Raw genomic sequence first — 13,986 nt, forward strand, 5'->3', positions numbered from 1 at the left:
TTTGTTTTCCTGGGTTTGAACTACTCCAAGCAAGTAAAGAACAAACTTAATGTGGATGGATAGAAAAACAACATTATCATACTGCTTACTTAACTTTCCAACTGAAAAAAACAACAACCTTGGACCTCTTCATCAAAATTCAAATAAATCTGTTAAATCATGAGAAGATGAATGGATTACTCATAAGGGTCTCCAAAGCAATGTAATTAATACATTTTACATACCATTTAATTATTTCAATAAAGACAACTACCTATAGGGATGTGACTGTTCAGAGTTTAATCTGATTTCAACTTTTTTATTCTGCCCAAAAACCACTTTTCAGACTTTTTGGCAATCTAAACGCATTGAAATGTTCACAGTTTCATTCACTTTAGATTTTTTCTTTCATAACATTTAGATTTTTTTTCTGCAGGTACTCTTGTACATATTGTACCCCTGTACCTACATAATGGGCACAAAGAATCGGTGTGAAAGAATTACTCGAAACTGTCCTTCAATTATGACTTGTCAACACACAACAAATGAAATGAAGAAAAAGAATAAGCAGGAATGCATTACACACTTTGATTTACTTGTTGTAAGAAAGTAATGTGATATTTCTGAACTTTTATCAATACATCTTTCTACTTGCTGTGACATCTTCTGGTCTGTTTTTCTTGAACTGACCCAGAGGATCATGTGTAGGATATCTTGTTCCTCAGAACTATTTTGAAACATGATGTCAGTTATTTTCGGGGGGGGGGCTCTGCCAAAGGACTAATTCTCAGTAACTTTGTCCAGTGAAGCTGACATTTCTCTTTCATGACTAACATTGTTCTGAATCTCAGAGCATTCCACCGCATTCTTCATGAGGGATTTCTTCTGCCTCAGAGCAGTGTGCACTGTTGTTGGTGTTTTTTTGTTTGTTTGTTTTTTGGTGTTTTCGTGTTTGGTGTTTTTTTTTTTCTCTCTCTCTCTTCTTTCTTTCTATAAAACAACAACAACAACATTGTTGGTGTTTTACTAGTAGTTTGATAACCATACCAGTCACATGAGGTTTCCTTATTCTGAGCCAGACACACATTGCTCATAAACCGTTCCCTCATTCTATGCCATGCACACACCACTTATGCAAGGTTCCCTTATTTTGAGCCATCTACATTTTGAAGTGTTAAACTCAAGATTCATCATGGGTCCAAAAAAAAAAATTACTCCAATTGATTTATTACATATAAATGTAAGCTTACTCATATTGCACAAACAGTTTGTTTGGTGGACAGCATGTGACAAGTATTGTTTATTATTTTCTCTTTCTCTTTGTCGATGCCTTTTTTCAACTGGACATTTTTCCCTAGTATATCTTACATTGGTCGCCAGAGTTGGTACTTTTCTTTCCATCTAACTGTAAATTACTATATATTTTTGGCTGTTTGTTGCTGTGAGCATTATAAAGGATGTCATGATCATTCACATGTGTCATAATCACACTCAACAATGTGATCATGTACCAGACGATGGAGAATTGTGGTTAAACATTACTGTCTTCTTCCAGTTTCTATACCTTTAGCAAGCAAGACTATGAAATACCAATGTTCAGCAGGTGCCACCAGACTTGAATTGCATATCAGGAAGTGAAAGCTAATAGTATTTATAAGCTTTGCTTCAGTTATAGTGTCAATCATCAAATCTCTCTTAACAGGATTTTATGTTCCTATGGGGTATAATCAGTCAGAGACTGTATTCTATTTGCTTTAAGCTGTAATGAAATATTTGTAGTTGTATTTTAAAAAAATATCAAAGTAATGAAGGAAAGGTAGAGGCTAGAAAACAAGTATAAAACTTCAACTTTTGTAATCAAGTATTTAGATGATAATTATTAGAATCATGGGAGAAAACAAGATCACTTCGTAGTATATTGTGTAATTTTTGGATATATGTATGTTTGTTGTTTTTAAGCAATGATTTACTCTGCGTAGATCCCAGTTCCCACTGGCTCAAGTTTGATAATACACACTCTTCCAAAAAGTTTGGTTTTTTTTTTTTGTTACATTTATCAGTACTACACACTGCGGAAATTATCTGACTTCATAAACTTGCTCTTCTGTAAGAATTTTCCGATGCTGCTCCATGGAGTGCTCCTGCAGATCATTATGAAATGTTTGGATGCATTTTAGATCATTACTCCTGTATTCACTTTTATACTCATACCATTCAATCTTGTCTGGAGTCCTTAAAAGGGGAGGGGGGATGTCCTGTTGAATAATATTTGTGAGGTCTCTGTATTCCAGAGAAATTCTCTCTCATTTTCTCCCCATGATATTTAGACATCGAGAACCTTATATTGTGTTTTTAATGCGGAAGATTTGCGGAAAGTGTTGAGAGGTATTCCGTTTGAGGTCAGACTTGTCCTGTGACTCATGCTGCATATCGGTGCAGTCTAATGTACGAGGGTTTATGATATTCTATTTCGGTCAATCATGCAGATTTCATTGTTTTCTTCTTCTTTTTTTTGACCATTCAACAATGCCACTAGATGGCAGCTGTCTTTGTTGGATTTTCTTTCCATGTCAGAAACGGTTACTTTCAAGAAATGTAGGCTTAACACTAAGTGCCTCATGATCAATTCATCGCCAGTTCTCTTCCTTTCATCACAAATCAAAAGGCAAAGTAGTTACATGAATCATTCATCAAGCATCAACTCAAATATATATGGAACCTGGTATACAAGGTTCCCAAAAGGTAGAAAAAGTGTCTGCATTCTTTGCAGAAATTCATGTTTATGTATGACTTTGATTGAATGTCAATATCTGTTCTTTTTCTGTTTCAAAACTGAATGTAAAAGAGTTTGCTATGGCCCATGCAATGCACACTCTATTCACATCTAGGCCCGAATTCACGAAGGTGGTGCAATCGTTGTCCACGATTTAAACCATGGACAAAGACCGTAGTTTTGTATGGGGTGCCAAGTGTTGCATGGCCTATTTCGTTAGGAAATGACTGATTTTGTAACAAAATAGGCCATGCGACACTTGGTGCCCCATACGTTTGTCCATGGTTTAAACCATGGACAAAGATTGTACCACCTTCTTGAATTCAGGCCATAATGCCTGATCTATATTGTGCATTGTTCAATGGCACAATGCAGTTGACCATGGGATACATGTACTGCTTGACCACCTTTGCACAGACAACTTATCAACCTGTCTGTTCTCTGTTGACAGACAAAAATAATCTCATTTGGGGGGTTCTCGGAGAATTGCGGAAGGAATAGGTTAACATGACAAAGTACTTCCAACGCGTTGCCTTACATTGTTGAGAGGAAAGAATCATACTCAAGATGAAAACCCAAGTATACAAACAAGGGCTTTTTACACTTGTAAGTTTTTGCTTAGCCCCGGACCAACGGTGGGGCTAAGGGGGGGCCTTAGCCCCACCGTTGGTACGGGACTATCCTTAGCCCACTTTCTGTTTACACTCGTTTTTGCCAAAGTGGGCTAGCCCCACCGATAGTACGGTACTATCTGGCCCTGCAAAATAGCAGGGGTTAGCACCGCAATTGCGGTGCCAAGCAAGTGAGTGTAAACAGAACGAAAAAATAATCCTGGGCTAAGCGACGGAGACGAAGCGCGACCCTCACTGACCAATCAGAAACGAGGTAATCAAGTGCTGCCGGTGCATGCGTGTACGTGTACAGTACACAGCGTAATTATGAATATTCATGTGGTTTGGAAAGTCCGGGGCTAAGAAATACGAGTGTAAAAAGGTCAGTTTTCTCCTTAGCCCCGGACAAGAGATAGTACGGGACTAATTGGCGAGTGTAAAAAGCTGAAAAAATTGGTATGGGACTAACGATAGTCCTGGGTCAGAGAAAGTCCGGGGTTAAGAAACACAAGTGTAAAAAGCCCTACAGATTGCCTCACATTTTGGATACAGATTGTTCAATGTTGTCAGGCAGTAGCAGTGAAAAGAAACATAGATTGTTTATGCCTCATGTTTGATTAACCCGTTGAGGACAAGCTGATAATTTGCTATAACACATTTCGCACATGTACACCTGCCTGAGTATACTACCTAGGACTAGTCTTGAACAGGTATGATCCAGTTATTTAAAAAGACAAGTCTACCATGTGCAGTTCATAACCTAAAGCAATGACATTTTGAACTGGCAGCACAGATTGGGTTAAAGCCACTATTTATCATTTGCAGATGAAAAAAAAATGGCTTTGTTGCTTCAAAATAGTTTAAAAATATGAGTTAAGGATAGAAAAAACCAACATAAAAATGTTAATCAGTATATTCAATGTGAAGTATTGTGGATATATATCAAATGTGAACAGTTGTTTTATACAAATTGTTTCTAGAATAGACCATTTACAGTTATGGTTTATTGAGAAAATTAGTGATATCTCCATATATCTGCAGCTTTATCACCAAAGTTTTATATGGTAGGATTTTTTTATACATCTGAACTATACATTACATATGCATCAAATGTGATAAGTTGAACATCTTTTATATCACCGCTCCCAATGGTAAACAGTGCCTTTAAGGTAAAATGTGAACTCCGTACAGGAGATTGTGATGTTCGTCATCGCTCAGGGGAGAGAATTTCTTCCTACTCTAATTTAATCTATTCCATTGATTGGAAAGGGAAAGTGACTCAACAAAGTGATAACATGCCCAAAGACTCACTGAGTTTCTCACTGTTATTATAAGTCGTTTTTGACAGCTCGCGGGATATCTCTCTGTGAGAATTTCTGTCAGGAAACCATAATATTGATGATCATCTCGAAAAGTGAAACCTGTGTACCCAACAGTATCAGCTGAAACAGTTTGATGTAGGTGGAATTGAATTATTTAATAACACATGTGACAAATTTGCTGACACTGTGCCAGGGGAAACATGCCATATCATTTTAAAGGAAAATCAGTTGTCCACGTGAGAAACTTCTTGAATGTTGTAATTTACATAAACAATGGCATTCACATGGTTGCTTTGTGGAGGAGTGAACTGTACCTGATTTGAAAGAATGTTTCCAAATTAGGCATGATTCTAGAAATGGTGCACACGTGTGCTGTAGGTGGCTTAAGTCGCACACTGTATCAAATACATTTTTTTTTTCATGTTGTCAATGAAATGATAGATACAATTTTTGATAATTGCATTTTAGTTTTGATAATAATTGTATTTTAGAAGATTGTAGATGAATTTGCTGCAAATCAACAATGCCATGTACTTCAAATGGACATGTAAGAAAAGTCACATTGAAGGAAAGCTTGTTTATATAGCAGAAAGTCTGCAAAGAACCGCACAATATATGATATGTGACATTAATTCCATCCCACACAAAATTAAACTTCTGGGACTGGGATTAGGGCAGTAGATTGATCCTGTCCTGATCGCAGAGTAAATTTTGAGGTGGAGCCAAAATGCCTTTAAGCTGACTGCACTGAGTCAGTGATTTATGTAATGGCACTAGCAAATCAAAGTTTTGCTAAATGCATGTTCCAGGAAATGCTAAAGAGTGTGATTTTTACCTATATGTGTGACTAATGTAAACTATAGATATGTTCCAACATCTACTGGAAATGTTAAACTATTCAAGAGAACTTACTGCTACTATGAAAGACACCACTAGAAGCCTTGGTATATAGTGAGAGTGATGTTGAGTTGCATGTGAATTCACAAAATCAAGGATGGCATTTATCCTCTCAGGAAATTGCTCTTGTTGAACACCTAGTGGATGAGCTAAGTATTTCTTTTAAATGTATTGAAAATGGATATCCTATTCATGGTGGCAGCCTCTCTACTTGTACAAACATGTCGAGAAGTCACCTCATTTTTATTCTCCAACATATAATGCATAGAAACATTACCCATACAAATTCAGGTCACTTTAAAAAATAATTTTCCTTGCTGTACCACAGTAGTAGACACCTGGGTGTCATGGTATGGTTTTGCTCTAAACTGTTTTATTTTTATTTATTTACATGTACTCACTACAATTGAAGTAAAAAGATGCTTCAAAAATGTTTTTCTGTAAACCCTTAAAGTTATTTACCCCCCAATACTTCCAGGAGGAGACTATATGTTTCAGGGTGTGTTTCCTCTGTGCGTACTGTTACATACCATTTCCTTCATATGTGCCCCAAAAGGAGTTTGAGTGCCCCTTTGAACCCATTCCATACGGGAACCTGGTGGCCTGTGTATCAAATCTATAGGGATCCGGAATTTAGTATGGAACAGGTTAAGCTGCCACATAGTTTAGTATCCCTGTGATTGTGGACAACCAATCATATAGGACTGTGACTGCGTGTTATTTCTTTTGACATCTGTGGCTGTGTGTTTATAATAGCTAATTGTCTTCTGCAGAATCTAGCTGTACTGTAAAGCAAAAAAAAAAAAATTGCAAATTGGAGCTGACCGCCTTTTTTGCGGCATGAAATTTTCATGAATTGCCACTGGAATCCAATGCATTATAGTGTAGGCAAGAACTTGGCTCTTGTGAAATTAAAATGCACTTTAAAATGTGTGGTTTTACAGTAATTAAAATTCATTAAAAGTTTGTAGATTATGAGTGGTCTGTGGTTGATTTTACATACTTTGATGTGAGAGAGGGTAATGAAAGATATGTTGTCTTTCACTTATAAAAACAGTCCAATTTTTTACCTCTTTCTCCCTCTGCAGGATCGCATGTCCTCCCGCAGCAGGGGACGCAGCCTGCTGAAGCACTTTGCTCGCCAGCGGTCCCCGCCCGGCGAGGAAGATGGATGTGGTGGGGGCGGTAGTCGCATCTCCCTCATCCGACCCAAGTCCGTCTGCTCCTCCATCCTGGTGGACAAGGAGTGGCAGCGGAGCGACGAGCTCCTTGACCTAATGGTGGCACAGGGTAAGATCTCACGGGACGACCGAGACGACCTCCTCAAGAAATTTGCCACCGACCGGAACTTCAAGAGTGGTGATGCCCAGCGAATGATACTTGCCAACCTGGTCAAGGTGAGAGAGGTTACTTTTTTTCATATAAATACTTCAGGCATGATATAATGAAATATTATATCACTTAACAAATGCTCTAGCTGTACATAGATTAATTTTTGACAAATGTGTTATTTGCATATTGTTGATTGAGGGATCCACATCTGACAAGCTGTGTTTTTCCGGAGATCACTCTTGCCCATTGCCATATTTATTTGTCATCCTTGGAAGGTATGCATTGTTTCTGTTATTATATATTTATGAATTCATGTACATATTTAGCATCATACTTTATAACTTGCACTTCATATGAATTGCTCAAACAACATGACTTGTCAAATTAAGAATTATGTACCAGTATTGCCTTTTGTTGGCTGGAAATTAAGTGTAATTGAATTTAATTGAATTTGTATTTGTGAGTTAACAGGCTGGTGTATGTAGGAAAGACAAAATATTTGTTGGTCTCCACATTTGATGCTAGAAAAGGTTGTGGTTCAAAATGAAGAAATAATTACTTTTATATATCATCTGGCATATAAATTTCTCATTTCTTTCTCTCGACAGCATTCCAAACACTACCAGTATCAACCATTTTATATATCTTCCATAATTGTTCCTATCTCATCTTTAACCATCACAGACTGGTAGGATATCCATAGATGATGCGGTCCACTACTCCCGGTTACTCGGCATTGTTGCATCAGCAGAGACGGAGGCACGGACAATCGCCGAGGTCAGCAATGCCTTTCAGGAGAAGAGGGTGTACAATTTTGGCGTGTACAAGTACTACAAACACCGAACATGCCAGCGGAGAATTCTTCAGGTAAGATGTCGACTGTTAACCTTTAGGATGTTGTAAATTCCCATCTAGTTTCTTCAAGACCTGCCCAATTCCTCTGTGCAATTAGTTAATTTGAAAACTTTAGTTGTGTGTTGTTTTACCTTCTCTTTACTGAAGTACACAAGATTGGAGGTTATGAACTTTGATTTGGTGAAGATTATGCAGCATACAATAGGTCTTATTGGATGTCATATATTTGTACTTTACTAAATTTGGTGCAGTCCTATCACAGAGTGATGTGTTTGCACCTCTGTTGGTCTCAACAGCAAAGTTTTTAGAGTTGTAGGAATTGATTATCACATAGAATACAAGCTGAAAATCACAAGATCAGTTGATCGTATTGTCATATTTCAGTGTTCAAAGCAAATGTTATCCATCTGGAGTATGTACAATTATGCTGAGGTGATGAAGGATGATATGAACGCTGTGTTAAAGAATGTCATACGTGTAGGTGCATATACTGACCTGCCTTTCATAAATAATTAGTCTTTGTGAGAAAAGTGTTCCTGTATTGTTTGATACCTTGCCCTGAGAGAGTTTAAAAATGGCATGCTAATCACACAGACTAAGCTGCACCTGATATCCTTATTAAAAGTCATCCCTCCTCCCCTGCCCCCCCCCCCACTTATGCATTACTATCCCACACGATAGATGGCTATGCAATAATGCCCTCAGCTCCATCCTCTTCCCCCCCCCCCCCCCACCACCACCATCACCACCACAACATGTGTATCTTGGCTACAGAATACACTTCCTCGTGGCAGCATAATCTTGTGACAGGGGGAGATTACGGGCAAACTCTTGACAGTCACTACCCCCATAGGGCACACACCCGCTCAAGAAGAACCTTCATGGCTAGAGTGGCTGTCCGTGGATGTAGCAAATTTCACATGATCATGTGGGCCTAATGGCTCAGTTACCATGGTGCCTAATGAGAAGTCAGCACTGGCATTACAACCATGATTTCCTCAATGACAGACATGGGGGCAAATTGTGATGCAATCATTCAAAAATAAACAACATTCTTGAATAATTAACTGCACAAGAAAGAAAAAAGTGAACGAAATTGTATGATTTCAGAAGTTTCAAACATTGCTGAGTGATAATTTAAAATTATTTCTGTACAAATATTAGCTTCTATGCAGCATATAGATACCTCATAGAGAACAAAAAAAAAACTCAGCTGAACCTTCTAGATTCTATGTAGAGTATCCATGTCAGAAATGTTCCTGGTACAGTGTAGCTTTAACATATGAAATGGGATTTGAACATTGTCCATACTCTCTTATTATAGTTAATATATTACTCTTCAAATGTTAGGAATCATCTTATTCACTTTATAATATGACGAGTTTGAGACATTGCCATCTGAACAAGAGGGCTGAACATCATGGAAGGGGGCAATCATAGGAATTCAAAATGATTGCAAAGACTGATTTTTATCTTTATCTTTCTCCTCATATTTTGGCATCTTCACTTTAACCTGTTTCATCGGTATTGTGTGATGAATGGCACCAATGTTTCTTAGCTCATGCTGAAACTTACTGTAGGTTAAAATTTAGAGGCTTCCCATCTCAGCGTGTGCTTTTCCTGATATGTGGGTGTGTGTATGTTTACCCGGAAGTCTTTCTTTCATTATGAATTCAGTTGACCTGAAGGCCCATTTTCAGGACCCCATCATTATGCGTGATGACTTTTAAAGTAGAGCTTAATGCAATTTCCCCCTACTTTCTCCTAGCATTATGTTAGATGTAGCTCAGAGGTAATGAACAATTAACTAAGCCCCTTCCCCCCCCCCCCCCATCCCTGTCAAGGCCATTTACAGGGCAGAGGATATTTTATTCATTTTTGTTATGATCTAGTTAAAATCATAAAGGTGTGAAAAGTGAAGGTCAAATGGTGGGAAGAAAGGGAAAGTTACACGCAGACATTTTCTAAAACATTCGGTAAAAGCCAGAAAAAGTTGACAACTTTGAAGAAGTGTGGAGTTTTCTGTCTAACTTTGCATCATTCAGTGCTCACCTGTATTGTAGGCCTAAATAGTGGCTGAGTCAGTCTAATGAGGAATAAACTACAGAGGAAGGATTTCGAAAATTGCAAAATGCAGATTTAGGGAGCGTAACCCGTGTTGCATCCTTATCCTTTTCTATTTCTGAATAGAAAAGTTGTTCAGAGTTATAAACTAGGCTTGACTACAACAGTAAAACATGATGATTAGGCTGCACTGAGATCGAGGCTGTTGATAAACAGAAGTTCTTGCCTGCTGTTAGGAAGGGGCACAGAAATGGGTAGGGACATTTGAGAGTTGTCACTACTGACATGTACACATGTGGGAAGGATTAAACTGCTTGTGCATCCTCAGAGATCTGACCTATTTGTTCCGGTAATATACAATGTACATATACTATTAAGGCAGGTTAGGATAGATCATGGCTGTATATAAAAGGAAGCATGCAGTAAAGTTTGTGACAGTGGGGTGTTCTCTTAAGGTTTTTGGTGTAGGATGGTTGGCTTGTACCCCTGTTAGAATTATGTATTCCATTTCAATCAATTAGTAACTAACCAATGAAATAAGCATGGTTATAGATATGACAGGAGTGATTATTGGTTTGAATTTCTTATTGATCCAGTACATATCATTTCTTACTTCAAGATATTTCTACTATAACCGACCCCCCCCCCCCCCCCCCCAAAAAAAAAAAAGGGGGGAGGGAGAAGAATGAGCAGAAAAAAAATGTTGTATTGTGATATGCCAAAGTGTTACCACTAACCACAGTAGGAATGAGATACAAGTACCCATCCATCTTATTCCATCCCATGTATAATTGCATCCCATATATGACCAAGGCACCTGATATGATTATTTTGGGAACAAGCCTTACAATGGCTACCTGAAAATCAAACTCATCAATTCTCTCTATTTTGACATGGCAAGACCAGTCTAAAATACACACACACTCACACACACACACACACACACACACACACACACACACACACACACTCACACTCACACTCACACTCACACAAAAGAATGCTTTAAGACAGGAAGTTGTACATGATGTCAGCACGCCACAGGAAGTTGGTTGTCCTTGGCGTGTAAAACTCCTGGTTGACAAGTCTAGCTGTAGGGGGAATTCCCTATAGATGATGTCATTGTGGCTAGGAGCATGTGACCTTCCCACACAGAGTGACATTTAATTATCAGTCAGCCAATCAATCATGATCATCCTGTCAACTGAAATTCAAGTGAGCAGAGTAATCACCATAGAAAGTGATTGCCAAGTAATAATATATATTCAAGACATTGCTTTAATTTGGGATATTTATGATTGTTGTTCTTTCTTACTAATATCTAGGAGAGTGTTGTTTGAATGATATATTTTGTTTTAAGGCTCTTGTGCTGTTGTACTTTTATCTAGCTGTGTAAAATGAGTCATTAAAGGACAAGTCCACCTTCATATACATAAGGATTGAGAGAATGCAGCAATATTAGTAGAACACATCAGTGAAAGTTTGAGGGAAATTGGACAATCCATTCAAAAGTTACGAATATTTTAAGTATCTGCGCAGTCACTGCTGGAAGAGAAGACTACTACAGTGTATGATGTCACATGCGTACAACTATATAAGGAAAATAAAAAGAGAATTTCACAAAACTTTACTTTTTGAATAAAGTGCACAGTTCTTCGACTTGTTACTGACATATGTTAAGGGTAATATTATTCCCCCTGCCTTCTGAAAGAGAGAAGTCAAGTGTTCTTTTGTTATGCGACAAAAATGGAAATATGTTGAATTTTCTTTTTTCTTTCTTTATGTCGTTGTACTCATGTGACATCACAAGCTATAGTAGTCTTTTCATCCAGCCGTGACTGAGCAGAAACTTCAAAAATTCATAACTTTTTAACGGATTGTCCGATTTTGCTCAAACTCTCAATGATGTGTTCTACTAATATTGCTGCATTCTCACAACCCACATGTCTATGAAGGTGAACTTGTCCTTTAATTTATTCAGTGCTATGTCTCAATCTGTCAGTGATCTTGTAAATGTTTTTTGATATGAAACAGGTGATTCTTCTAATGAAAATCATTGTTTGACATGGTGACTTCCGGATTAGAATGTAAGGCAGCAGCCAGCTTGTGTTGCTGAAATTATAGATTTCATTGTCATTTCACTAATTGGTTTCTGCAATTTTTAATGAAATCACAGATGCAGCCACAAACTCAATACTGAAATCAGAAAGTGAAAGTTTGAATTGTTATGGAGAGTGAACATTGAAAGACAATGAATTTGTTGCATTGAGAAGTCATGAAAATCTGTGATGACACTTTCATGTGATGCCCGATACTTTCCAAACTTATGTTTTACAGATACAGTATTCCAGGAAAATAGTATACTAAAGTATGGAAGACTCTCTTGTATTTAGTGAATCAACTTCTTTTCCCTTTTTTTAACTTTCAGATTGACTTCCAGGCATGTCAGCTGTGTAACATACAAAAAGGAAACTTGAATCGGAAGTTCAGCTTTGCCACAGTAACAGACTACGAGAGTGAGGTGAGCAAACACAAGGAATCTCCTCCGTTCTTTTTTCTTCCTTATATCCCCAGTTTAGGTCCCACACATTAGATTGATACATTAGTTTGCCTAGTTTCATTTCGTTATTTGAACTAAAAGGATACTTGATGGAGTAGAGAAAAAAATTGCATTCTTGTCTTGGCTGGCTCTTCAAAGCAGATGTCAAGCGGTTTGCCTCTTCAGAGTTAAAATCTCAAACATTATACTGTATACGCTATAATTTTCGCGTACATAAATTTTCGCGAATTACTGCTGTCACACATTTTCGCGAGTGGTTAAATTCGCGATTGGGGGACCAGAGAAAATATGAAGTGGCAAAGAAAGTGTAAATTTTCAACTTACTAGCAAATAAGAATGATACTAGTTATACACTGCATGAAAAAAACTTACCACACTCTGCGAACTAGTAAGTTAGAATTCAACATTTTTGAAGTGGTTAAGTCCATCGCGCTAGATTTCTGACGAGTGGTCCCCTTGCGATAATGGATTGGCTCTCTACAGTATTCGTAAGTAGACGTGGACGTGCGTAAACAAGCTTAGCCAGTATGGTCTGTTCGGTAAGTCGTGACATGGTATACTAGCACTGAAATGTTCGTATCATCAAGGCAAGGGATTCATTTTGGAAGGTAATATTTTCGCGTGTTGTTAATTTCGCGAATAGCTCCCGTCTCGCAAAATTCGCGAAAATAAAACCCCCGCGAAATATATAGCGTATACAGTAGTCTATCTCTCACAGAGTATTAGATGGGAGGTATTAGAAGGTACACACATTCTTTGATAGGCTCTTCACAAATGAGATGTCAACCTCTTCAGCATCCAGACCTCAAACATTGGGTTGTCCATCTCTCCAAAGAAAGTTAGGAGGGACCTTTGAACTTGAAGAGGCAGATTGCACAATGCTCTTCTTAACCTGTTGAAGACGAGTCCCGAGAATACTCGGGCAGGTGTCTATGGGAAATGCGTGCTATGGCAAAACCAGTCCGTTCCCAACGGGGTAAGACTACAGTGAGGCCAGTGAAGACTACTATGAGACCAGTGAAGACAGTGATGATGAGATGAGGAAGATGTGAGGGAAGAAGGGAACAAACAACAGACAGCACCCAAACCGGGCCCAGTATCTGGATGCGGGCTGCTCTTGCATGACTCACCCAAAGAGCATACACCTTTTCACTTGTGATTGTCCCCTTTCACGTGTGGTTGCCCCGCACCGTTAGAGCTAGCCACTTGTTCCCTTCCTTCCCCCCTACCACAATACATTGTCACAAAGGTTCGTTCAACTCTTATGGTCGTCATGGTAATAGATGCCTCTCATGTGTGATTCTTTATGTAAGGATGACTCAACTACATAGGTACGTATCGTAGACTTAACACATTTTGTGGTTTTTATCTTTGAAATCAGTGGCATATCAGTGTTGGTTCACTGCTGAAAGAGGCAATTCACAAGCATTAAAAAAAGATGATTAGACATTGTATTCTAATGTGGATATTATGAAAGAGATATGTTTGTCATCAACTGACATTTAGCTCACTACTTAGCAGTAGACAGCTATTTAATATCAGCTGCCCATTTGTGGTAGGCAAAGAAATGGTGATGCAAATTTCAATCAATGC

General features: G+C 38.2%; 1 protein-coding gene across 1 annotated transcript in view; it reads left to right on the forward strand.

Annotated features, from left to right (window-relative positions):
- Nucleotides 1-13,986, forward strand: part of LOC139738911 (uncharacterized) — a 194,071-nt gene that overhangs the window by 78,941 nt on the left and 101,144 nt on the right. Inside the window, exons 4-6 of the mRNA XM_071649539.1 lie at nucleotides 6,671-6,979; nucleotides 7,599-7,781; nucleotides 12,262-12,354. Coding sequence (XP_071505640.1) covers nucleotides 6,671-6,979; nucleotides 7,599-7,781; nucleotides 12,262-12,354 — 585 coding nt within the window. The remainder of the gene's footprint in view (nucleotides 1-6,670; nucleotides 6,980-7,598; nucleotides 7,782-12,261; nucleotides 12,355-13,986) is intronic.

The sequence above is a fragment of the Diadema antillarum genome, unplaced genomic scaffold, assembly GCF_040938485.1.
Source record: "Diadema antillarum isolate AM-2024a unplaced genomic scaffold, OU_Dant_1.0 seq00000773_RagTag, whole genome shotgun sequence".
NCBI classification, from domain to species: Eukaryota; Metazoa; Echinodermata; class Echinoidea; order Diadematoida; family Diadematidae; genus Diadema; species Diadema antillarum.